The 23,335-nt window shown below is 48.9% G+C and overlaps 3 protein-coding genes across 4 annotated transcripts; 2 read left to right on the top strand and 1 right to left on the bottom strand.

Annotated features, from left to right (window-relative positions):
• Window positions 1-480: 480 nt before the first annotated feature.
• Window positions 481-7,947, bottom strand: MDH2 (malate dehydrogenase 2). The gene is made up of 9 exons (XM_015880731.2): window positions 7,847-7,947; window positions 6,005-6,173; window positions 5,138-5,221; window positions 4,658-4,767; window positions 4,111-4,236; window positions 3,400-3,477; window positions 2,154-2,253; window positions 1,594-1,745; window positions 481-787 (listed from the first exon to the last, which is right to left on the bottom strand). The coding sequence occupies exons 1-9, from the start codon at window positions 7,907-7,909 to the stop codon at window positions 656-658; spliced, it is 1,014 nt and encodes a 337-aa protein (XP_015736217.2). The 5' UTR covers window positions 7,910-7,947; the 3' UTR covers window positions 481-655.
• Window positions 7,948-7,977: 30 nt separating this feature from the next.
• Window positions 7,978-16,453, top strand: STYXL1 (serine/threonine/tyrosine interacting like 1). 2 transcript variants are annotated; one of them, XM_015880733.3, is made up of 8 exons: window positions 7,978-8,368; window positions 9,005-9,066; window positions 9,490-9,616; window positions 10,650-10,792; window positions 11,784-11,929; window positions 12,377-12,471; window positions 14,077-14,186; window positions 16,082-16,453. In XM_015880733.3, exons 1-8 carry the CDS (start codon window positions 8,266-8,268, stop codon window positions 16,211-16,213), a joined length of 918 nt encoding a protein of 305 aa, XP_015736219.2. In that variant the 5' UTR covers window positions 7,978-8,265; the 3' UTR covers window positions 16,214-16,453. The 2 variants fall into 2 exon arrangements, with proteins under 2 accessions (XP_015736219.2, XP_015736218.2); XM_015880732.3 differs by having other exon boundaries at window positions 8,094-8,368; window positions 10,647-10,792.
• Window positions 16,454-16,875: 422 nt separating this feature from the next.
• TMEM120A (transmembrane protein 120A) lies at window positions 16,876-23,179 on the top strand. Its single transcript, XM_015880730.3, has 12 exons — window positions 16,876-16,998; window positions 18,177-18,295; window positions 18,483-18,599; window positions 19,047-19,106; window positions 19,676-19,771; window positions 19,998-20,087; window positions 20,505-20,570; window positions 21,032-21,093; window positions 21,339-21,431; window positions 21,873-21,937; window positions 22,448-22,516; window positions 22,584-23,179. Exons 1-12 carry the CDS (start codon window positions 16,933-16,935, stop codon window positions 22,695-22,697), a joined length of 1,017 nt encoding a protein of 338 aa, XP_015736216.1. The 5' UTR covers window positions 16,876-16,932; the 3' UTR covers window positions 22,698-23,179.
• Window positions 23,180-23,335: the final 156 nt, after the last annotated feature.

Genomic DNA, 23,335 nt, shown 5'->3' with positions numbered 1-23,335 from the left:
TACGCTCAGAGGCAGTTCCTGTTGCAGCACGGTGCTGGTGTTGCTCAATTTCCCCACTTTGCTCTTCAGGGGACTGAAATGCCAACCTTAATTCAAAAGGCAGTTTTGTTTTGCAACTTTCATAAGCCAGTGATGTAAAGCAATCTGAGGATGCTTTGTAAGCTGGATCACCTCCTCTTGGTTATCATCTCTGTCCAGACAGCTGAGTGCCATCTAGTAAGGTCTCATCATCTACTGACTATCATCATTGACTATTTTCAACACTAACTGTGATTTTAGCTTTCCTTAGCCCTGAAAGTGCCTATCGTGGCCACTCTGTACTTCCACCTTCCCTTCTGCAAAGGAAACACCAGCCCCCTTCACTCATTTACAACATCCAGCAATTGGCTTACCCGTTTTAAGCTGTTATCACCGATAACCTTTCAGAGACCTGCAGCTTCTACCTTCAGGAGATAAACACATTAAGGCAATTCCATCTGGTACACTGAAAAAAATGAGGCCATTTTTATTGATGATCAGGCTTTGCTTTGACAACAATCATTAAGCTAATACAGACAGACTTCAATCAAAGCATGAGCTCTGAATCAGAAGTCGTAAAGTGACATGATGCCTTAATAAATTAAGGAAGTTGGAATTCCTCTCCATCATCAACTCTTCACTTGAAGTTCTTTGCAAAATCCTCTCCTTTCTTAATGGAAGCCTTCAGCTCAGCCATGGCCTCAGCAACCATCTTCTCTTCAAAGGGGGTGATCTTGCCAATGCCCAGGTTCTTCTCAATTCCATTTTTCTGAGGGAAAGAGGATTTAAGGATTAACTACTATTCACTGAATGATCCGGGGAACAATTTAACAGCTCTGATTATTTCCAGCTGATTACATCCAGCTGAGGTGGGGACCCACCACAGGACCTCTGCCATCCCTTCTGCCTGCCAACCCTGTGCTTCCTTGCAAGGCTGCGAAGCTTTGTTATCTTCGGGCCTTCACAGACTTCTACTCACTGCTGATTTGGGTACAAAATCTCCTTTATACTCCTCTAAGTCCATCCCTTTTCCAGTCACCAGCCAGGACAAAATATATTTGCATCCCAGCAGCCATATCAGGGCTGCAGCATCCTTGGTTATCGTTTTGCCTACAGGGCAAGAATAACTGCTCCTTCAGAGCTCTGTAGAGGTCCTGAAATCAGTCAATTAATCCTAATCCACACCATGGCTCTGCATGCACCACAATTTCGGAGTGATTTGTTTGTAGCAGAGCAAGCTGAGGAGACCAGGCTGCCAACTCTGGTTAACCATACGAAAGCACTTCATAAATGGGCACAAACTTGGGCTAAAAATGACCTCTAAAGAAAAGCCTGAATCTCTGCTTACTCAGTAAGCTGCAGCCTAAGAGCAGACAAAAGGAGCAGCAAAACAGTTAGGCAGGAGGTATATGCTTAAATAAAATACCCAGATATTTGAGAACTCTTACATGTACATTTGGCTATTATCTATAGAGATACTTAGCACTAAACTGAATTGAAATCACTGAGTAAAAGCCACTAAGTCTAATAGCAGTTACTGAACCAGTCTTAAGCCCCATCATTTAAAGCACATACTCCCAGCAGCAGAGGTGTAGAGAAGTATGGGCTCTCTGTCTCTTCCGAGCGAACAAAGGAACATTCAATAACCCCTTCCTTTCCATTCATGGCATCCACCAGAGAGAACACAAACCGAGCGCCAGCATAGGCCATAGACAAGGTGGCAGATCCTGTAAGAGTTAAATCACTTTTAGAACAGGTCATATTTAAATTCAGTACTTGTTTTAGCATCAAAAGCTTCCATGCTGCTGAGTTTGCAGAGTTGCAGTGCTTGGCTTCAAGCTCACAGATAGTTTGATAAAGCAACAGCTACGTGCTACGCAGCTGAGCAGATTTTATAAGAAACAGCTTAATTAGTGAGAGAAGATGACTTTTAAACACCATACGTGTCCAGGGATCCCTTGATTTTTGTACTTACCTACATACTGAGCTATTTCTAGTACCACAGGTAAGATAGTCAGAGCTGTAATCAGCCATTCCTAACTGCATCGCAGTTGCAGATAAGATTAAACTGAAGAAAGTTGCGTCCAATCAGCTGGACTAGAAGAATTACTTGGAAGCTGTAGACAAGAACCAACCTGCTCCTGCTTTGGCTTTGACAACTTCAGTGCCAGCTTCTTGAATTCTCCCCGTAAGCTTTTCCAGTTGATCCTGAGGGAAATCCACTTTCGGTGTGCACTAGATTGGGAAAAAAAAGTTGCTATCAAATCCCAGGACCCCTCTGGATTCATAAGGCCACTCCAGTGATACATCTTGCTCCATTACAGTTGTTACGAGCAATTCTTGAGCAGGAAAATCAGCCACCCCAGCTCACAGATTGCATGACAGACTGGCCAGCAGCTGCAGGCATTCACTAAGGCTTCTGGCTGTTGCATGAACTGTAACGGTAAGCTATTGATGCCTGGTTTACTCAAGGACAAACCACAGCTTGACAAGGCTTGGTTACTTACTACCATAGTGCTTTGCATAGACAAATGCCCTCCAAGCATGTACCAGCACTAAGGAATTTCAAAAAGCCACATGATAAATATTTGGGTCACCGTGGCATTATGGAAGTCAAGAGCCTTATGGAGGATCCAGTCTGCAAGCAGTACTTAGGAAGTTAGCGAGCCTTCAAATACAGCTACACAAGTCTGTTAAGCACAGCTGTTGCTGTCCTGATTGACTGACTGAGCACCCTCCCAGCATTCAGCTGCACTAAAGCCCTTGCTCTTATTCCCTAAGACTGTCCTTCTGTGAAGGGTACTTTATTCCTCACTTACAGCAAAGCTTTTTGTCCTTTCTCCACTGACAGCTCCTTAGCCGTGTCCTACCTATCTCATTCAGCTGCAGCCTGCTTTAGAACTATAATTCATTTTGGATTAGATGCATGAAGGGAGCTTCTCTCTACCAACCATTTCTGAAGGAGGCCTCTCCACACAACTTGAGCTCTGCCTACTCATTTCGATACTGGATATTGAAAACGTGATTCTAGTCCATTATGTCAAACATGCTTTCATTTTCCTGCTGAAGAAAAGCATTTACTCCACACAACAGCCATCATAAAAAAAAAAAGAGTGAGAAAATAAAACACTGCCAAGACACCCGTAAACATGCTACACATCAAGTTCTTATTCCAGAGCTACTGTAGGGAACACTCAGAGTTCAGATGTATTTCCTCTTGCATCTCATCTCAGAATAAGATGAGCCACGAGAGCAGGGACCGTCCTTGCTGTATCTCAGCGCACTCCATGCCACCACAAAGGCACTTGACATCAACTCTAACACAGTGAGGAGGAACATCACACAGAGGTGATGCCATACACAGCAGTTAATATGACTTACCTGGGAGATCAGAGGGATGATGGTTTTCCCTGCATGGCCACCAATAACTGGAACACTTACTCGAGCTGGATCTAAACCCTAAAGGAAACATGAAACTTTCCAGTTTCTGAGACATACAGATAAGAAAAAACATTTAAAACCACCACACTTTCTCTGCTCTCGTTATCCTGATATCCAGAAATTTCAGAGGCAGCTACACTACAAGGACAGTGCCAATCAATGCAGTCAAACTCCAGGTTATGCATTCTGATAACTTTAGGCAGTCACAGGATAATATCAATGCAAGTTCAGATAAATAGAAGCAAAGGTACAAACTCCACCAGGGCTATTAAGAGCAGTGAAGCCACCACACTGTTTGATACCACACGGAGAATATCCTACAATGTGCAGCACAGACAGTATTACTTGCAAAGACATACTGCAAACTCTCTTCTCCAGTTGCACCAACAGGGCTGAAAGTGCCAAGAGAATTAGGGCAAACATACGGCTCACTCACAGGGGAGATTTACAAAAGGAAAGGTCAAAGTCTTTTGAAGGAGATTTTGTAAGAAACCCTATCCTCCTCTGCATGGAATCACTGCTTTCAGCTCCAGCTCCACATAAACCTGAGCTACTTTAGTTCTATATACTGCGATGTTTAGGAATGTTTTTGGTAGACCTGATGACAGAAGCACACAATACTCTTTCCCAACATCCACCTTTACAGCCTACCTTTAGTTCAGCCACAAAGGTATTTGCTCTTACAATGTCCAGTGTTGTTACACCAAAGATTTTGTTAGGATTATACACACCGTGCTTCTTGAAAACTTCTGAAGTTATGGGTATGGTTGAATTTACCTGGAGGCAAAAACATGCAATTGTTCATTGAAAACAGGAACATAACAAAACCAGTGCATGAAATGAACAGGACAGTAAAGAAACATCCTATTCCCAATTTTAAGTCACCTGTAATCAGCCATTTCAATTCCTATCAGTAAAACAAGTGTTTTATTTTAAACAACCACTGAGACAGTAACCATAGCAGTATGGATTGTAACCACTTACACAGAAGCTGAGATATCAATCACTTTTCCATACACTTTTAAACTGACTTTGTTATATCTCAAGCTGACAGAGCCAGGCTTTTAGTTTTTCTTGTTTTCCTGCAAATACTCCATAGGTTTTACAGACACTGCTCAAAAGAACTTGCAGATTATTTCTGTATTCTCAGATTGAATTTTCTTTTCTACATTTTGAAGGTCTCCAAAAAAATGCTTACCGGGTTGGAAATAATACAGATCATGGCTTCTGGACAGTGCTTTGCACAGGCAGTTGTTAAAGTAGCAACAATGCTAGCATTGGTGTTGAACAGGTCATCACGGGTCATACCTAAAACATACCCAGTACAATATTTTCAGTTACCTGTAGTCTATTCGTCCCTCTGTGAAGTCACCCCCATAACTACAGCTGGAATGTTAATTGAACTGTGCAGAATATTGCTAACTGCAGAGCTGACACTATGGAAAATGCAGAATTGGGGTGAGAAATGAATTAAAACCTAGACTTCCATTACATTCCCAACAACTGAGGCATCTGATACAATAACAAGCTCTAGGTCAGTGTTGTTAACAGACCACTTACATCCCAAGGCAACCAGAAAGGTGCCATAAAGCAGCAGCGCAGCCTCCTGGAACGTACTGCAGTTCTGCAGAGACACACTTCAATGAAGCCCTGCAGCTTTCTAACATGGAGAACATACCTGGCTTCCGAGGGACTCCTGCAGGAATCACTACAACATCACAGCCCTTCAAACAATCTGGCAGCTGCTCAGGTCCCAGGTAACCTGGAATGGAACATATTCAGGTGTTACATTTTTGACCATTTTTAAATAACTGACAGTCTGAAGAACAAGATTACACCTAAAGGATGCCTAATTCCTATTTTGAATTTAACTTTCAATTCAGACTTAACGCTTAAAAGCAAAGCAATAAGATCATGGATGGACCTGATTGGATGCTTTGGCTTTCAAAGCCCACAAAATAAAGAGTGGTGAGAACCACACATCTGTATGCTTTGCAAGCAGCCAGTTGCTCCCATTATAAACACAATCTAAGATCCTACTGACTCAGTGCCCCCAAAAGAACTGCAGATAGGCACATTCAAGTAGAGCATAAACTTTTAGTGATCTTCAAATAAAATGAAGATCAGCAAATGAAGTATTCTTCGATTTCATCAAAACTTGATTGCTATCTCTGAAGAAAACAAGCACATACAATGCACGTGGATGCCCCAGGAGCATTAAGGCTATTTATAGTCAATATCTTAAATTCAATATGCAGGCTTTCTCCTGATATGACTTTATTGAATGTTTCTGACCAGCTATTATGAATTCTCTTCCAACTGCACAACCACAGACTATTTCTCATCTCCATACAGGTCAATTTAACTAAATAAGCTTTAATTAGTCGTGTGCCACCTGAGGAAAAAGCTACTTCAGTCAACACTGGGATGAAGGATGATGTGAAGACTCCCCTTCACACAAAGCACAGTGACAAATGTCACACACACCAGAGGGGATCCTTTCACACAAGTTCAGCACTCACAAAGTCCACCCGCAGCCACTCACCTTTAACATTTGCTCTTGTCTCAATGTGGCTGAGGTCGGCTGCAACACCAGGAGTGTGTGCGATATCATAGAGGGTGAGCCTGCTCACCAGCGGGCTGTTCTTCAGGAGAAGGGAGAGAGGCTGCCCAATTCCTCCTGATGCTCCCAGCACTGCCACCTTGGCATTGTTCTGAGGGAAAAAGAAGAAAACATGCTGATGAGTTGTTTAGCCAGTTAATGCAGAAGTGACCTTGGGGATTTCAACACGCTTTCTTTACTGTTAGTTCTATTTCTCAATTTCTTTACCGAGTACTATGTAAACTTGCTTGCCTAAACCCACAGAAAGCCATAATCACCATCACAACAGCTTCCCAAAGATCCTTGAGATCTGCTGGTTGGACAAGAAGGATGAAAATGGACTACAGGAAACATAACAGACATTGTATATATGTGAAGAAAACATCTATGCCTGAAATAAAATAGTACCTTAAACCACCTCAAAATGGAGCCCTGAGAACATTCAATTACAAGCTTATAGCTCTGATTAAATGCAGCTGAGAAGCAAAATCAACCCTGCTTTGCTGCCCCTGTGAATCCACTGTACCCTGTGGAAGAAAGCCATTCCTTCTGATGACCCCATTGTCCCCACAGTGTAAGGAGAGCTACTTTAAGAGACAGAAATATTAGGAACTGTGATGTTCTGCCAAACTGATGGAGGACCAGAGGCTACTGCAGACATGGAACACGCTGATGATGTTCTGTATCACCGTCTTACCAGATAAAGCTATAATTGCTCCGAGTTCACTGCAGGAACAGTTTAATTATTAGCTTCATAATAATTCACAGCATAATAAAAAACCCACCCACAAGCCAGATCAATCTGCAATCAGCTCAGCATCCTTCCTGCTGCAAGAACTACATCCGAGCACAGAATTCTTCAAAGGAAAGCAAATCTGGCATTAGTCACTGCTGCACCCTGTATTTATGGCTGAGCTGATACCGTAAAATCAAAACCTCGTTACTACTGAATATAATTCCCATTAAATGACACAATCTTCTCTCACAAAGCCTTTCTTTAGGGCTGTGGCAGCCACCACAGGGTTTCACCTAAAGGGCGGGGGTCTATCCCTCCCTACCCAGCACAAAGCTGTGCCTGCTGTGGATCAGAGAACACCCCAAAGGGGAAAGGCCCCAAAGCATCATAGAGCCCAACCCCCAGCTCCACACAAATCCACCCCAAAATTCAAACCACGCTTCTGACAGTGCTGCCCAAGCATTTCAATGGTGGTCAGCAGGGATAGGGAGGTGACTGTCCCTCTCTACTCGGCTCTTGTGAGGCCCCATCTGTTGTACCGTGTCCAGGTGTGGAGCCCTCAGTACAAGAAAGACATGGAGATTTGGGAAAGGGTCCAGAGGAGGGACAGGAAGATGATCAGGGGGCTGGAGCACCTCCCCTATGAGGACAGGCTGAGGGAGTTGGGTTTGTTCAGCCTGGAGAAGAGAAGGTTGCGGGGTGACCTCATTGCAGCCTTTCAATACCTGAAGGGAACCTATAACCAGGAGGGGAGTAAACTCTTGGAAAGGGCTGACAATAGCAGGACACGGGGAAATGGATTTAAGTTAAAAGAGGGAAGATTTAGGTTGGATGTCAGGGGGAAGTTCTTCACTAGGAGAGTGGTGAGGCCCTGGAACAGGCTGCACAGGGAGCCCACCACACACCCATAGCCCCCTCCTCAGCTTCGCCCCAAGGCCCGGAGCACCCCACGGGCAGCCCCTCACCCCTAAGCCGCCCCTCCCCGCTGGCAGCCGGCTCCCAGCATCCACCCAACGCCTCTGATCCCGTCTGATCCCCGAGGCTCGTACCTGGGCGCTGGTGGCCAGGCCTCGGCACAGGACGGCGCTGGGACGGGCGATGCGGGACAGCATGGCGGCGGCTGTGACTCCAACGACCTCCACTGAGCTACACCGCGCATGCGCCGGCCGGGCTACAAACCGCGCGAGATGAGATCTCGCGTGAATTCCTCCCTCCTCACCGCCTTCCTATTTATTCCCCCGCTGAGCTGCTGGGGAAGTCTCGCGAGATTTGTATAGAGCGCTATAGCAACAAGGAGGCTTGTGTTGCCATAGCAACAGAGGCTAAGAGGTCCGGGCCTGGTCTGAGGCCTAGTCTGGGGCCCGGTCTGAGGCCTGGTCTGAGGCCTGGTCTGAGGCCTGGTCTGGGCCTGGTTTGAGGCCTGGTTCGAGGCCTGGTTTGAGGTTTGGTTTGAGGTTTGGTCTGAGTCATGGCGGGGGTGATGCTCTGCGAGCCCACCGAGCTCTACAACATCCTCAACCAGCACCGCCGCTTCTCCAGGCTGTCTGAGCCCAACTACCTCATCCTGCTGGGTGAGTCCGTGCAGCAGGGCTGCTCTCCTCAGGAATAGGCTGTGCTGGGGTGTGTGGAGGGGCCTCTCACCATCTGCGAGGCCTTTGGGGCATTTCTACCCCCCTTTTTCCATAGAGCAGCTGTTCTTTGAGCAGAAAGCAGCAGCGTGTGGCGTTTATCACAATAAGCTTTCTGCCTATTGATGTTCTGGCTTCAATTCCATCTCCCCTTCTGTGAGCTGCTCCAGGGATGGGCTCCACCTTCCCAGTGGTGGCAGTGCTGACAGACAGCCCTTGACCGTCACTATCCACCTATATCCTCCATGTTGCCATCACCCAGATGGAGTCAGGCGTTGCAGTGTGTTCAGGCAGTTTGGGAGCAGGGTGGAGGTCCCTGCAGTTCCCCTTGCAGCCTCCCCAGGTCTGTGAGTACATTAGCACTATGGCTGTGGGCATCCCCTGGTGTGTTCAGACTCACGTCAGTGTTGGGGTTTTGCTGTGTCCATTTGGAAAGTCTCACTTGCAAAGAAACAGAATCTCTTGTTATGCTGGTGCTTGAATTCCCTCTGAACTAATTCAGAGCAGTCTTCTACCATATAAACATCAGATAAGCCAGTTGCTTTATCTTGGTTGAGTGGTGGTGTTTTTCTTTTACAGATGCCCGCACTCTTCGTGAGTACAATCAAAGCCACATTATTACAGCACGCAGGATTGAACAGGTGAGGTGGGACTACACTTTGTGTAAACCATCTCTGGGTTTAGCAATTAAGCAGTAACGTAGAACTGCTTTAGAAACCAATGGAGTTGTCCTCACCTCTTGCTCCAATCGTGTTCCTGCCACTGGGGGGATGTGTTCTGTCACAAAGGTGGCCTCAATAGTCCAACAGATTGGCACATTGAAGTTGTATAGCAGGAAAGATATTGCACAAGAACTGACGTAGTGTTGGCTTGTCTCATAAAGGGCAGCGTAGGCATCTCTACAGCAGCTGATGAAGCAATCTGGAGTAGTTTGTATGATTTCTGAATTCTACCCAGGTCTTTCAGAATAAAGTTGTAGCCCAAATCCATTCACTGTGTCCATGCCACAAGAAAAGTGTGATGTTTTACTCCTGATGGAATTCTTCTGTGATTATTATTTTCAGGGTCCTTCAGGGGAGTATCTGGTGCCAGATTCAGAGGAACTGGCATATGTCAGATACTGCGTGGTGTATGACTGCATAACCAGCTCTTTGGACTTCTATGACCCCGAGGAAGAGGAAAAAGAGAAAGGTACACGTGGCTCGTGTCAGACAAGACCTCAGAGCAGGATGGATGTTCTTCCCCCTCCTCACTTACTTCTGTGAGCTTACTGGACAAAGATTTACCCAATTTTAATCAGAAAAAAATGAACATCTGTGCTATGCCTTTGTTATTTTACTGTGCTGTATATGTTCTTAAACATAAAGGAAGATTTTATTTCAAAGATTTCTGGCAGGCCTGGTTTCCTATGTGTGATCCTTTTGAAGCTCTTTGTTGCATGTAAGGACTATATATATATATATTTCAGTATCTCACTGAAATTGGGCTTGTCCAACGATTGCCTTTCAGGAAGCAATGGTTCTTCAGAAACGGAACGCTTTGAGTCAAGTTCCTCATATTCACAGAGTGAATACTTCCTTCTTTGAGGGTTACAAAGCACCTTTATCCTATTTAAGAGGACCTAGCTTTAACAAGGGTGCTGATTTGACAAAGTTCACTGAGAAATGCAAAGAGCTGGAAACCTTTTCATGTAGTTGTTCAGTTGACCATGTGTGGAAATGTTTAATTGTTACACGTCTGCTAGTAAGGCGTTCTACAAGGGAAGGTGTGAAGAAACAAAAGCAAGTTTCTGTTTTGCTGTTCTGTTTCTAAAGCAGGCATAGTTACAGGCAACTTGGATCTCATGTAGAAGAAGGGGAGCAACCATCCTGTGTAATTTGCTTTCCTGAGGGGAGATTAATACTACACTTAAATACTTCCCTAATATGGGAAGTTATTTTGAACATTTCCCAAAGAATAACAGAGAGAAAAGTGTTATCTGGTCCCACAAAAGAAACCAGGAAAGGAATAGAAGATCAGCACTAGAGGTGAACAGCAACGTTCCTTGGTGCTGTCTTGAAGCAACAATTAATTAAGTCCAGATTTTTAACAAGGCTTTCTACTGCCCATAAGATGAAAAGAAAAGGAGCTTATTGTGGGTTTTACTGGAGCAGGTTTAGCCTGCAGTGCTGTTGAAGGAACACCAAACCTGCCCCGGCAAATTACTTTTTGTTCTCACTAGTAGCTGAGGAAAGAAATGCTGCCCAACATGCCAGAATCTTACAGCAGTTCACCCGCCACCCGGTGCTTGTCCTGAAGGGAGGATACAAACGTTTCTCAGTTTGCTATCACTTTCTGAGGACTCAGAAGATATTGTGGATGCCTCAGGTAAGACTAATTTGCAAATAGAAGACATGAGCCTTCATATTCGACTGATGATAGTTAATGAATTCAAGCTGGATGGTGCTGTAAACCCGATATCAGAGCAATTCGAACAAAGGAATTAAGTGCCATTTGAGTTACTGTGCTTGCCCCAGGTGTTGTTCTTCTGCAGCCATGCTTTGCCTTTGTTTCTTCTTCTATTGCATGAAAATACAGCTCATGAAACAACTGAGGAACCTTTCTCTGATAACCCCAAGCTGCCCTACTGGAGAGTCCAGATAACTAAACAAACAGTAGCAAACGATGACAAAGAAGGCAGGTTCCAGTTTACTCTCTTTTATGCGTGGTTATCTGAGCTGTTACCCAGTCAGAGGTACATCTATCAAACGTTGTGTTTCATGTCTATAAAGCCTTTTGTCAGGAAGGATCACAAAGCAAGCACTCTGTCTAAGCTGTTGTTCTCCATTGCTTCAGACTATTGAGCTGTTTGGTTCTGGTGTAGCATTACTGAGTATCAATTATGGATGTAGAAGCACCGTCAGCTACTTGTGTATTTTTATTGTCAGCCCTTATGCAGCACAAAGCAGAAATAGCTGCAGACTTGTGCTGTGCCACTATGTTGCACCTGCAGCTCTGCAGGTGGTGGATGACTTCATTTAGCTTTGTGAACAACAACCAGGGAAAACTTCAAATGAATCTGTTAGGCTGCCGTTACTTGAGACGTTGCAAAAGATGTGTTCTTCTGCCTGTTTAGTTAGGATTTGATTCAAGTAATGCCACAATGAAAACATTTTTTGTTAATTATTCTCAGTAAATCTAGCAAATACTTCAGCACTTAAGAAAATCCAGGTGATTGAACGAGTCATTACACTTGAATGCATCACGGGTTGGTGACTAAATATGTGTTCATTTTTGCACATGACTTCTGTTTAAGAACTCACCAAGTTGAAAGGAGCAAATAGACTCTAAACTGAGCCCACAGCTTCTCTCCTTGCAGGAACTCGACGACTTCCAGCCGTACCCTGTAGAAATACTGCCTGGAAAGTTATACATGGGCAATTTCAGGCAGGCCTGCAACCAACAAATTCAGAAAGATTTGAAGATCAAAGCACAAGTCAACGTTTCTGAACAGCCTTCAATGCTGTAAGTTATTAAGGGTATATCTTTCCCAGTGTCTGTGCCTGTGCCTTCTCTGTGTTGAGTGCTCTGAGCTTCTGGAAGGAGGAGGATGCTGTGGTAGGAAACAGCTAAAGTGAAGCAGGGAGCTCTGCTGACCAAAATGCCAACATGCACTCTGCAAAGGCATGCTTGCTTTCTGTCTTCATATAGCTCCCAGCTAAAGGAAACCATAAAGTTAAGGCATCGATACTGGTACCACAAAGAATGGAAAATCAGTAATTAAACTGGTTCTGAATTACAAGTGCCTTAGAGTTGTACCATAACAATTCCTTATCATAATGTTAAATAATGACAATGATGAAAAACTCACACGTGTAATAACAAACAAAATTATCAGTTTGCCTCCAACAAACAATTCTTTTCCCATAGTTGCTTTGCTGGTCCATATAATGCTACATACTCTATTTACAGGTTGGCAGAAGAAGGCAAATCCCTCCATATATCTGTTCCAGATTCACCTGAAGCAGATCTTTTTTCTTCCTTTCCTACCATTAGTCATTTCATTGGTGAGTTGTTTCTGACCTGGACTTCCTGAGCTCTCAGTCACTCTCAGGTATTAAAATGGAGTGACTACAATTCACTCTGATAGGAAGCTCAGACAGGAGGACCATCATCTTTGAAGATCAGTGCACTCCCAAACTAACCCACACCCTAATGGATACCAGAGCTGCCTCAGTAACCAGGCTGATGGACAGAGACAAGATTTTAGAGGGCATTTGATGCTGATGTTCCTACTCGTTTTGAAGAATAGCCACTCTGCAATAGTAGAGAGCTTTGCAGTAGGCATGAGTAGGCTTTGCTGTAGGATGTCTAGCAGGGCTGCGTAGGATATGGCCCAGAAAAAATGTACCAGCTCAGCACCTGCAACAGCACAGCAGACACAGTTCCTGCAGCCTCATCCTGTGATGGTGTTCAACAGAGTCTTTATCTTCTATCATGCTTATACAATAGCATCTGCCACAGACTAAAGCCCTGCCCTGCTAGGTCATACAGACCCAGAAGCAGATCAGCCTGTTCCTACAGACAGTATAATTCAAATAGAAAATAAGAAGTAACAACTGGACACAAAGAGACAAGGAAATGATAGCTGCGGATATAAGCCTATAGTCCTAAACTGAATTGCGTGACTTGCGTGACATTGAAACCTGAATGCTGATCTCCACTTACATATCTTTCATTATGCCTCTAGTTTTCTTTCTGCAGCAGTATTTCAGAAGTCTCTTTCTCATATAAATACGTGGAAGCTTCCAAAGTAGACTCTTAGAGTTTATTAGCTGTGGGTATTGTGAAAGTGCATACTGTTTATTTGATAAGTCTAGAGTAGTAGATTACTTTAACTGGAATGGTTATGAGTGAACACTAAAGCTCTTTACAAACCCTCCGAGGGGTGTGGGTGTTCTCATGCTTGGAGTCTGTTGGAGTGAGGCCATTTCTGCTCATGGCCTTGTGACTCCCCCCATCCCTGGGCATCCCATTCCAGTGCCTGACCACTCTTTCTGAGAGGAAATACTTCCTAATATCCAACTTAATCCTCTCCTGTCGCAACTTGAGGCCATTCCCTTTTATCCTATTGCTGTTACCTGGGAGAAGAGGCCGACCCCCACCTCACCACAACCTCCTCTCAGGCATGTGTAGAGAGCAAGGGGTAAAGGATTTGCAGTCTGAATCCCTGCCAGTTTGAGCTGATTCCTCCAGCTTCAGTGCAGAACAGTTAGGTTTGCATTCAACAGAAATGTTGTCATCTTTAAACCTATCTGAAAGTGTTTGAGTTGCTGATGTGATGCTGACCACAGCTGATTGGTGATGGCAGGCTACTTTATGTCACAGTTATCTGCCATGGAGTTGACATTGATCTGTGCTGAAGCACTGGCTGGTCGTTGTCACTTAGTTCTGGTCCTCAAAGCTCCTTTCTAACTCAGTGGGGTTTTAAGAAAGGCAGATGCAAACGGAAACAAGAGCTGGCAGTGCACAGCTGTTCCTATCAGGGTTAATGACGGTTCCTGTCTCTCAGGTTAGCAGCCTGCCAGTTTGCACTGAATTAGAGCTTGACTGTACAACTGGAAATTTGATTTCCCAGATCACTAATTTGTGATTGGTGTTTCTTTATGCAGACGCCCAGCTGGATCTCGGAGCAGTGCTGGTGTTCTCTAGCCTGGGGATAAGCCGGAGCAGCACAGCAATCATGGCCTATCTTATGCATTCCCTCCAGTTTTCCCTGAAGGTACATCACTGTCATCCTTCCCACAGACACTGGCTGAATCTGCAGCTTATTTCTGCTCCTGAAGCCTCATTACTACAGTAATGAGAGAGAATTTATTCGTGCAGTCTACCCACCTGATAATGTAAAAGAATCTGTTACATCAGTTGGATCTTCCTGGTATCATTAAGGAGAAGGCATAGGTGTGATGTTGGATTTGTGAGTCCTTGCCTTGGCACCTGTATGTTCTTGTATTTCTCTGCTTAATAGGGAAATTCAGCCCCACAGGGCTATGAAAATAAGGCAGTAGTTACAGATCTTAGTTCTTCTACTCTGAGAAAAAGACTATCTGGAAGCTATTGAAGTGAATCCCATCTCCTAATGCCATGAGGTTACAGGGCGATTCATACCCTGTTGTTTGCAGTGCTCTTATTTACCACTGTGCTCATCAGCACCGACTTGGTCTGAAACCATTTGATTTCCCCAGCAGCAATCCCCTCCCACAGATGTTACCATAAAGAAATCTGGAGCGGGATAATACAATCCCATGTGGGACCTACAGCTTAAAAGAACAGTACATTTTGTTCCAGAGCTCGGAATAACAGAAGAAAAATAACAAAGGAAGGCTAAGAATGACCCTGAGGTGTGGAAGGACCAGTGGCCTCTCCCCAAAAGCCAGGCCACTTTTCCCTTTGTGTACAATTCATGGGCACGGTGCTGCCATAGGCACATGGTACCTGCTTAGCCCAAACTGGGCTTCTTCCCTCTGAAAACCAAAAGGTTTCTCCTTAAAAATCTTGTCCTTGTTTGGAAAGTGTGACCTCCTTGGGGAGCTGGAAAGGACTGAGTCACACCTCACTGAAGCCAGGCCTGTATCTAATCATCGGATTGATTTTGTGCAAGCATTTGCAACATAGGAGGAAATCTCTTACCATCGGTGTGTACCAAAGGGTAATTTCAGGCTGAGCCAGCTGGGCAGCAGGCACTGCTTGGTGTTTGCCAGCAGTGCTGGGTGTGATTGCTCCAGCTCATTGATAACCATTCCCTTGCTGTTTTCTCCTTCACGCTGAGTTACCAGAGGCATCTGCAACAGCAGCGTGATCCTTCACCCAGTCCAGGCTGGACACCCCAGGGCAGAGAGATGGCACAAGGAGCACAGATCTGGGGTGTGTGCCCCCTTATTCCATGAGTCATTGATACATCAGGATCAGTCAGAGTTCAGGGGAAGCACAGACGTGCAGAACATGGGCACAGAGCAGTAAATAGTGCAGGATCAGAGACTGCTGAGATTAGGAAAACAAATCCATGGAGTGCTATCTTGTAACCTTTGGTCTCCTTGTGCTTAAGCAATCCTCCCATTGCTGGGGGGGCATTTGAGAGCAGGAAGATGGCAGTGCTGGGAAAAGCCAGGGGTGGAGCTGGTGGAGTTGCCCTGCATGTAGCAGGATCCTGCATGGAGCTAACAGATCATTAAGGTGGCTGTAATTAACACGAGGGGATAACTGGAGCTTAATAGCTGCCCTGCCACATCAAGCTGTAGTAGTTCAGAAACGTGATAACCTTTGTCCCTTGCGTGTCAATGGCTGATATATCACAGCTCTGTTTATCATCCCTGAAAGGATTTTTGGTGGAGAGAATCCAGGACTGCACTTCTGCATTGGTGTAAAGCAGTGCAGGGTACATGACAAGCTAATGAGAGGAGCCTGAGCTGCCCTCACGCTCAGAAGAGCAGGATGAAAAGATGAAAGGCTGCTCACAAGTTCACATCTGGATCCCATCTGTCCTTAGTTTGGCCTTGTCTGCTAAAGTCCATCCCAGGGAGCAAACACTAAGTTCTTTTGGTCATAACATAATAGCTGCTTGGTGTAAATTCCTTTTCAGCTCCTATTTCTAACACTGCTTTCCTTTCTCTTTTTCAGAAAGCTTGGGACCACGTTCTGAAATGCAAAACGAACATGAGACCGCAGCGGTGCTTTGTGAAACAGCTTTCAGACTGGGAGGCTCAGATCTATGGGAGCACCATCACCGATGTCTCTGAACCCAATTACTGAGCGCAGGGAAGGAGGCTGCTCTGCCTGCCCCATCACCCGGCCTAGAGAACATGCACTCAGCTCTATTGGCAAGGCTATTAATGTAATAGAACTGGCACCTCCAGGTGTGGTGACCCCCCTCCCTGTTCAGCTGTGCACTGCAGCACCGCTCTTTGGAGAAGAAATAGTTCCTCATATCCAACCTGAGCATCCCCTGAGGTTATTCCCTCTTGTCCTACTGCAAAGGTTCACTGACCCACAGCCTTGGATGGTGTATGTAGAGCATGGGCCGGGACACACAGCAGCTCCCTGTTTCCAGGTGTTCTCCTGGAGTAACCCAACTATCACCCAGCAGATGAATGTGAAGCCCCAACCTCAAGCCCTGCAGCCCCTCACTGACAGCATGAAACAAAACACCCTTGGCTTCTCCTTGAACAAAATCTATCACTGCGTGTTTTAGATTGGCAGCAACGAAACACCCCCCCAAGCCCAGGCTGCCCACCGCCCCTCCATCCCATCCTTGAGCAGCTCAGGGCCGGCATAGCACAGTATGGCACAGCATGGCATGGCATAGCACGGCATAGCACGGCATGGCATAGCATGGCATGGCATGGCATAGCCCAGCCCGGCATAGCCCAGCCCGCCCCGGTCCGCCCCTCGCGGGGGGCGTGCCCGGAAGCATCGCTCAGTGCCGGGGCCGTTCGCCGCCGCCTCCTCCCGTCCCTCCCGCTCCCACCGCCATGGCTTCGGTCACCGAGTGCCTGCGGGAGTGGGAGGAGCTGCAGGACGGCTTCCAGCGCATCCAGGTACCGGGGCGGCTCAGGGGTCGGTGTCCGGGGAGGCTGCGGGGCTGTTGGCGCTGCTGTGCTGTGCTGTGCTGCTGGACACGGGGGGGTCACGCTGAGCTGGGCCGGCTCTGCCGCCCTCCATCCGTCCATCCGTCCCCGCTGGACGGGTCGGGGCCGTGTAATCCCCGGCAGTGAGTGGGCAGGAATCGGCACCGCCGGGTCAGCCCGGGGCAAAGCTCGGCTCACCGGCTCCCTCTGCCCCTCCACCCCCGCGGATGCCGTTGCGGACTCAGCCGTGCCAGGATCTGGGGCAAGGGCGGCTCTTGCTCCATAGGGGCCGGTCCTACGTCCCGAAATCCCCGGGGTGGGACGTGAGCGGATCCCGAGCAGCGCTCAGCCCAAACCCAGTTTGATCTTGGCCGACCCCGAGCGACAGGAGCTGCTATGAGAGCAGGGGGTCGGGGTGTTGGTCACTGCGGGGTGATCCGGGTCCGTCCCCACCTCCCTGCTGGGTACACGAGGGAGAACGTGTCTGGGTTTCACCTTTCTCCTTTGGGAAAGGCTTTGACAGCTGCTGATAAAGCCCCCGATAAGAGCTGCACGCCGAGGTCTAGTCCAAGGGTTGTTGCAAGCAGCGCTTTGTTCCTCTCGTGGCTCCTTGGTGGCTCTGGGGCTGCCCGTGCTCGAGGTGAGGTTGTTTGTCAGCTGCCAGGACCAGAAGGAGCATTGGCATTGCACGGTCTCTCCTTTCCCCTCTAAATATAGCAGAAGAATGGCATCTAGCGTTACCCAGGTGCGGTTGGGTTACGGCGGCACACGGGGCCACCGGCATCATCCCCCAGTATGAGCTGTGGGCAAAAACCAGCCCCATGTTCAGCCCCAGCCCAGAGCTGGGGGGTCTCATGGTGTCACAGCTGGGCTCCCCATACACACAGTGTTGTCTGAACACTGCATTCCTCACCCTGTTTTGCACTGATGATTCTTCAGCAGCTGCCCTGTTTCCATACATCACACTCGTGTTTTTTCATCCCCAAGCAGCAGCACTGAGGCTGTCGTTGCTCTGTCTTGCTGCAGTTCCTCACTGGGCTCATAGCACTGTGGTTCTGGGGGTTTTATGATGGGACAGGCGTGCACTGGGTGCTCTGTGCCCTGCTGGGTGTGTGTGCACCTGCAGCACACGCTGCTCTCATTCACAGGACAACCACAGGCTGTACAAGCAGAAGCTGGAGGAGCTGACCAAGCTGCAGGACGGGATCTCCAGCTGCATCACACGGCAGAAGAAGCAGCTGAAGGAGCTTTCCTTGTCCCTTAAGAAGTAAGTCGGGGTCCTGAGAGCTCCATTCCCTCTGGCAGCTCCTCAGCCTGCCCCACAGATGGGACTCACCTCCAGTTTGCTGTTACTGTCCTTGGGGTGCCCTTGTCCCAGGCACGGCCCTGTATCGAGTGCCAGCAACGCTGTGACGGGGCCGATCCCGATGCCAGCACCTGTGCTTCCTCCCCAGATGCAAAACCCACGTGAGTCCCGACCAGCGAGAGTCCATCCAGGAGATCCAGAGCCTGATCAAAGAGAGACAGAATGTTTTCTTCGAGATGGAGGCCTACCTGCCAAAGAAGAATGGGTGAGAGGTGCCCCACGTTTGCATGGGGATGGTCTCTTGGCCAAGGGCAGCACAGCTGGGCTCTGTGGGCACCAGGGTGTCTCAGTCCGATTGATAGGAGGTAGATGAGGTTCTTTTTAATATACATTTACCCAATGGTGAGATTAAGACTCCATGGGTCAAATATTAGCCCAGCCAGTTTATTACAGATCAAAACAAGACAAGAACAGTTCTGTCTTTCACACAGGGTCCTCCTGGGTGAAACCCTATGGCACACAGCACCAGGTCCCAGCAGCTCTAACATCATAAGGCACAGCCTCTGCACAGCGTCCTCCTGCTGCCCTTAGGCAGCTCTGGGTGGAAAATGGCTGGGCAGGGGATGTGCTGGGAAGGTGATAGCTGTGCCTGGCACATAACATGGGCAGCTTTGCGTGGCCTCCCACCTGAACACCTCTGCTCTCTCCCCAGGTTGTACCTGAGTCTGGTGCTTGGGAATGTGAACGTCACGCTGCTCAGCAAGCAGGCTAAGTACGGCACTGCTGTCATGTGTGGGGAGCTCGGGGTGCCCTTGTCATGAGGAAGTTACAGGTCTGCCCAGGCTGAGCTGCAGCCTGTGGGTGCAGTACATGCAGGCATATGGCTGGCTTGACCCACCTTGACCCACCTAGTGCAGGTTCCTTGCCTGGTCTGTCCATTTCTTCCTTTCCTGGAAGCAGCCCTCAGTCCCTGCTCAGCTCCTGTGATCAGACTGGGACGACCTGCTATTTGTAATGAGATAAATGGGACCCACCACCAAAGCTGTGCCTCAGTTTCCCCTCTGTTAGGGACTTCAGGAGAGACCCAGCTGTGGGGAAGCACCGGCTGTGGCCACCAGTGCTGGCAGCCCCAATGCTGGGCCACTCAAAGCAAGAAGTGCTGAGCAGTGACCCCAGACCCCGCTGTCTTGTCCCATGGGCTCCCCATGAAATGCACCAATGCTGACCTGCTCTCTTGCAAGAGGTTCCCAGAAGGGCATCCCTTTTGTGCACCCAGGTGGGAGGGGAGGATGGCTGCCAGCTCCCACCTTGCTCCAAACCTGGCCTCGTACACCCCTGCAGGTTTGCTTATAAAGATGAGTACGAGAAGTTCAAGCTTTACCTCACCATCATCTTGCTCATCGTGTCCTTCTCCTGTCGGTTCCTTCTAAACTCCAGGTGAGTCTGACTGGTGTCCTGGGCAGAGATGGGCTCTGGGAGGACATCCTGAAGTGCATAGAGCAATATTAAAGCTCAGAAGATGGAGCTGATGGAGGTCCTGACCAAGGGACTGACCACCCCAACCCTGTAGCTCTGCCCTGGGGGTGCGGTGTCCTCCTGGGGCTGAGCACTGTGCAGGGATCTGATTCTCCCTGCTGTCTTTTCACCCTGCTTTGTTTGCCAGGGTGACAGATTCTGCCTTTAACTTCCTCCTGGTGTGGTACTACTGCACACTGACCATCCGGGAGAGCATCCTGATCAACAACGGATCCAAGTGAGTCTCTCAGGTTCAGGTATGGGCAGTCAGTTCTTTTCTGTGGGCTAAGAGATCACAGACCCAGCACAGAGCTCTGTGCTTCCCAGGGATGCAGCTGGCACCTCCTACTCAGGGTGTGTAATAAACCTTGGTAATTAGCCCCCATGCAGTAATTAGCTGTGGTTTTGAGGCAGCTGCTGGGGCGGGAGGGCTGGATGAACTCACAGTGTGGAGGTGGTGTGGAAGGTGCGGTGCCCTGGGTCCCACCTGGGCCGGAGGCGCTGGGTCCTGCTCCATGCACGTCCCTTTCGTAACCACCTCTGCTCCTTGCTTTGCCCTGGGAGCTGGTGGGTGACTGGCAGTTGGTTGGCTCTGCTTTTCCTGGGCTTCATTTGGATCCCAATTTGTGACCCGTTGCTTATGTCTGCTTTCCAGAATCAAGGGCTGGTGGGTTTTCCATCACTACATCTCCACGTTCCTCTCAGGTGTTATGCTGACTTGGTAAGTCTGCGTCCTCAGCTCCTGTTTGTAGGCACCTGGCCTGCCTGTGCCGTGCCAGCCTGGCTCACAGGCCTCTGCTGTCCATATTCCTCCCCATGAGCATTAAGGTATAACCATCAGCTCCATGCAGTCCTCAGCAGGCCCAAGCACCCCAAACCAAAGCAGCCACCAGCACCTCAGCGAGGCAGGCAGCACAGCCTGGGCCTTTGTTGGGAAACACCATTCACAGTATTGCAGTTCTTGTCCAAGGGCTGTGCAGTGTGTTCCTGATCCCTGTCCTGTAGCTTCCTGGCTTCTCAAGCTGGATAAATAGTGTTCAATGAGATGCTGACACTGCAGGGCTGTGCTGTGCCCTGTTCTACTGGGAGCTGGGCAGCATCACTGTGACCTCAGCTGTGGGACAGGCTGGGTTGGCAGCATCTCCTCCTTCCCACATACCCATCAGCATCCTCTCTCCACAGGCCAGATGGGCTCATGTACCAGATGTTCAGGAACCAGTTCCTCTCCTTCTCCATGTACCAAAGTAAGTGCTGCTGCACCTGCTGGGCCAAGACTTGCCTGCAGCATCCAGGCGCGCTGCCCAGCCCTGCAGCAGGGAACTGGCTGTGGATGCTCACAGCTCACTGGGGTTTGCACTTGGCTCTTCTCCTGCCCTCTGCCTCCCAGGGGCCAGGAATCGCTCTGTGCACTGGCAGCTCAGAGCTGGGCTGGTGCTGAGCCCGCAGGCTGGTGCTTCTTGCCCTCACACACTCTCTTCTCTCCCTGCAGGCTTCGTGCAGTTCCTGCAGTACTACTACCAGAGCGGGTGCTTGTACCGGCTCCGAGCGCTGGGCGAGAGGCACAACATGGACCTCACTGTGGGTAAGTCATGATCTTCCCTGAGGTTGCCCTGGTCCAGCTGGATGTGCTGTCACCTCTGCTCCCCCCGCCAGCACCAGGCCACTACTAGGCTGAGTGGGAGCTGTGTTCCTGTTAGAAGTGATGGCAGTAGTTATTTGTGTTCCAAGATCGCTCTGACTGTGGTTTATGAGTGGTGACATCAGAAAACACAGCCAACATCCCCCCAGTTCAGCCTCTGCAGTTCTCTGGGAGCCCAGCTCTGGCTGAGGGCAGCCCCATGGGAGCAGCTTCCTCCAGGGATGCTCAGATAGACCTCAGGGATAGGAAACCTGTCACAGCCCTGCCCTGTAGTGCCCCAGCCAGATGTGGGATGGCCACTGAACCTCCATGCCCTGCTCTTTGGAGCTCAGCTCCATCCCAGCCCCTGTGATCAGGTTCTCAGCAAACCTTTCTCCTTTGCAGAGGGCTTCCAGTCCTGGATGTGGAGAGGCCTCACCTTCCTGCTTCCCTTCCTCTTCTTTGGGCAGGTGAGATGCATCAACCCTCCTGGGGACGCACGGGAGGCCTGGGGTGGGACTGAGCCACATGTTCCTCACTGTGCCTGGCAGCCACACAGTGCAGGTGCCAGAGGCTGAGCCTCCTCTTCTTTCCCAAAGCACCCACCTCTGTGACTTGGCTAATGAGACATGGAGGACCTGGGGGCTGCTGGTAGTGCTGCCATGTGTTTGAGCACTGTGTAAATACAGCAGAGGCGCTCTGACAACCCTTCTCAAACCCTTCTTGAACTTCAGCTCTTGAGCTGCTATGGAAGGTCCAATTCCGCCTTTTAGGCTGATGGCTGAATGGTCCAAGGAGTCCTGCTGGGCTCTGGAGCGGGGCACTGTCCCAGTGGGGATCAGCTGTGAGGTGCTCGCTCTGGTCCCAAGCTCCTGTGGGATTTCATGGCTGTGCAGAGGCAGACTGGCCTCATGTGAGGGAGCAGCTGAGCATCATAAGGCTGAGCCTATAGCAATCCCTCCATCTCCTTTCTCCTGCAGTTCTGGCAGCTCTATAACGCCGTCACCCTGTTCCGGATGCTGCAGCACCCAGAGTGCAAGGAGTGGCAGGTAACAGGGCAGCTGCGTGGGGAGGGGTGTCCATCTCTGCTGCCTCACAGCTCTGTGCTCCCCCCAGGTCCTCATGTGCGGCCTCCCCTTCTTCGTCCTCTTCCTGGGGAACTTCTTCACCACCCTTCGTGTTGTGCACCAGAAGTTTCAGAACCAGAGTAAAGACACAAAGCGGAACTGAAGAGGAGCAGCACGAGGGCCTGGACTGTTTCTCCTCGCTGGCTCCGTCCCGTTCCCATCTCCTTGCCTTGATGCCGTCCAGACTCTGGTGTCTCACCCTGCTCTGTGCAAGCCTGGATGCAGGACAGAGCTGGGGGCTTGTGAATAGACAATGTGTTCTCTGCGGTGCTGAATCTGTGCCTGTGTCACTCAGCAGGAGCACCCGGGGAGGAGCTGAAGCCACATACAGGACAGGAACGCTGCCCCTGCAGCCCCCGCTATGGCAGGGAGGCTGAAGGCTGCACAAATGTGCTGCTCTCTGGGATGGGGCACCGTGTTCCTCCTCACCCTCCAACCCACAGAGGGGCTGGGAGCACCAACAAGCCTGAAAACCAGTTGAAAACCAGGCTTTGTAGCTCCATGGCCCTGCATCTTTGGAGGATGCATATGCAAAAATAATAAAGGGAAGGTACCTCCTTGGTTCTCTGGGGTCCTGGAACAGAACACAGGCGTTGTTCTGCACTCAGTCTGGCAGTGGGCTGTGGACATCATTGCAGCAGTGATGGATGAAAGTCATCGTCCAGCTGCCCTGCACCTGCCTGGGGTGAAGCTCAGCTGACTGGGGTATGACAGGAAGGGGAGGGCTGAGCAAAGCTGTAT

This window comes from Coturnix japonica, chromosome 22 (genome assembly GCF_054131305.1).
Source record: "Coturnix japonica strain WE chromosome 22, WE-NBRP24, whole genome shotgun sequence".
In the NCBI taxonomy this organism is placed as follows: domain Eukaryota; kingdom Metazoa; phylum Chordata; class Aves; order Galliformes; family Phasianidae; genus Coturnix; species Coturnix japonica.
Note: the sequence above shows the minus strand (reverse complement) of the source record. Positions and strands in the feature narration are given on the sequence as shown.

Bases quoted from the DNA above. Each gene is read 5' to 3' on its own strand.
- MDH2 (XM_015880731.2), bottom strand. From the start codon at position 7,909: ATGCTGTCCCGCATCGCCCGTCCCAGCGCCGTCCTGTGCCGAGGCCTG. The intron at 4,237-4,657 runs GTAAGCATTTTT...TTTTGCCTCCAG, and splicing joins TCTGTATTATTTCCAACCCG to GTAAATTCAACCATACCCAT. The intron at 3,478-4,110 runs GTAGGCTGTAAA...TGTTTCCTTTAG, and splicing joins CCTTTGTGGCTGAACTAAAG to GGTTTAGATCCAGCTCGAGT.
- STYXL1 (XM_015880732.3), top strand. From the start codon at position 8,266: ATGGCGGGGGTGATGCTCTGCGAGCCCACCGAGCTCTACAACATCCTC. The intron at 9,617-10,646 runs GTACACGTGGCT...TGTTCTCACTAG, and splicing joins GGAAGAGGAAAAAGAGAAAG to TAGCTGAGGAAAGAAATGCT. The intron at 11,930-12,376 runs GTAAGTTATTAA...CTCTATTTACAG, and splicing joins TCTGAACAGCCTTCAATGCT to GTTGGCAGAAGAAGGCAAAT.
- TMEM120A (XM_015880730.3), top strand. From the start codon at position 16,933: ATGGCTTCGGTCACCGAGTGCCTGCGGGAGTGGGAGGAGCTGCAGGAC. The intron at 19,107-19,675 runs GTACGGCACTGC...ACACCCCTGCAG, and splicing joins CTGCTCAGCAAGCAGGCTAA to GTTTGCTTATAAAGATGAGT. The intron at 22,517-22,583 runs GTAACAGGGCAG...TGCTCCCCCCAG, and splicing joins CAGAGTGCAAGGAGTGGCAG to GTCCTCATGTGCGGCCTCCC.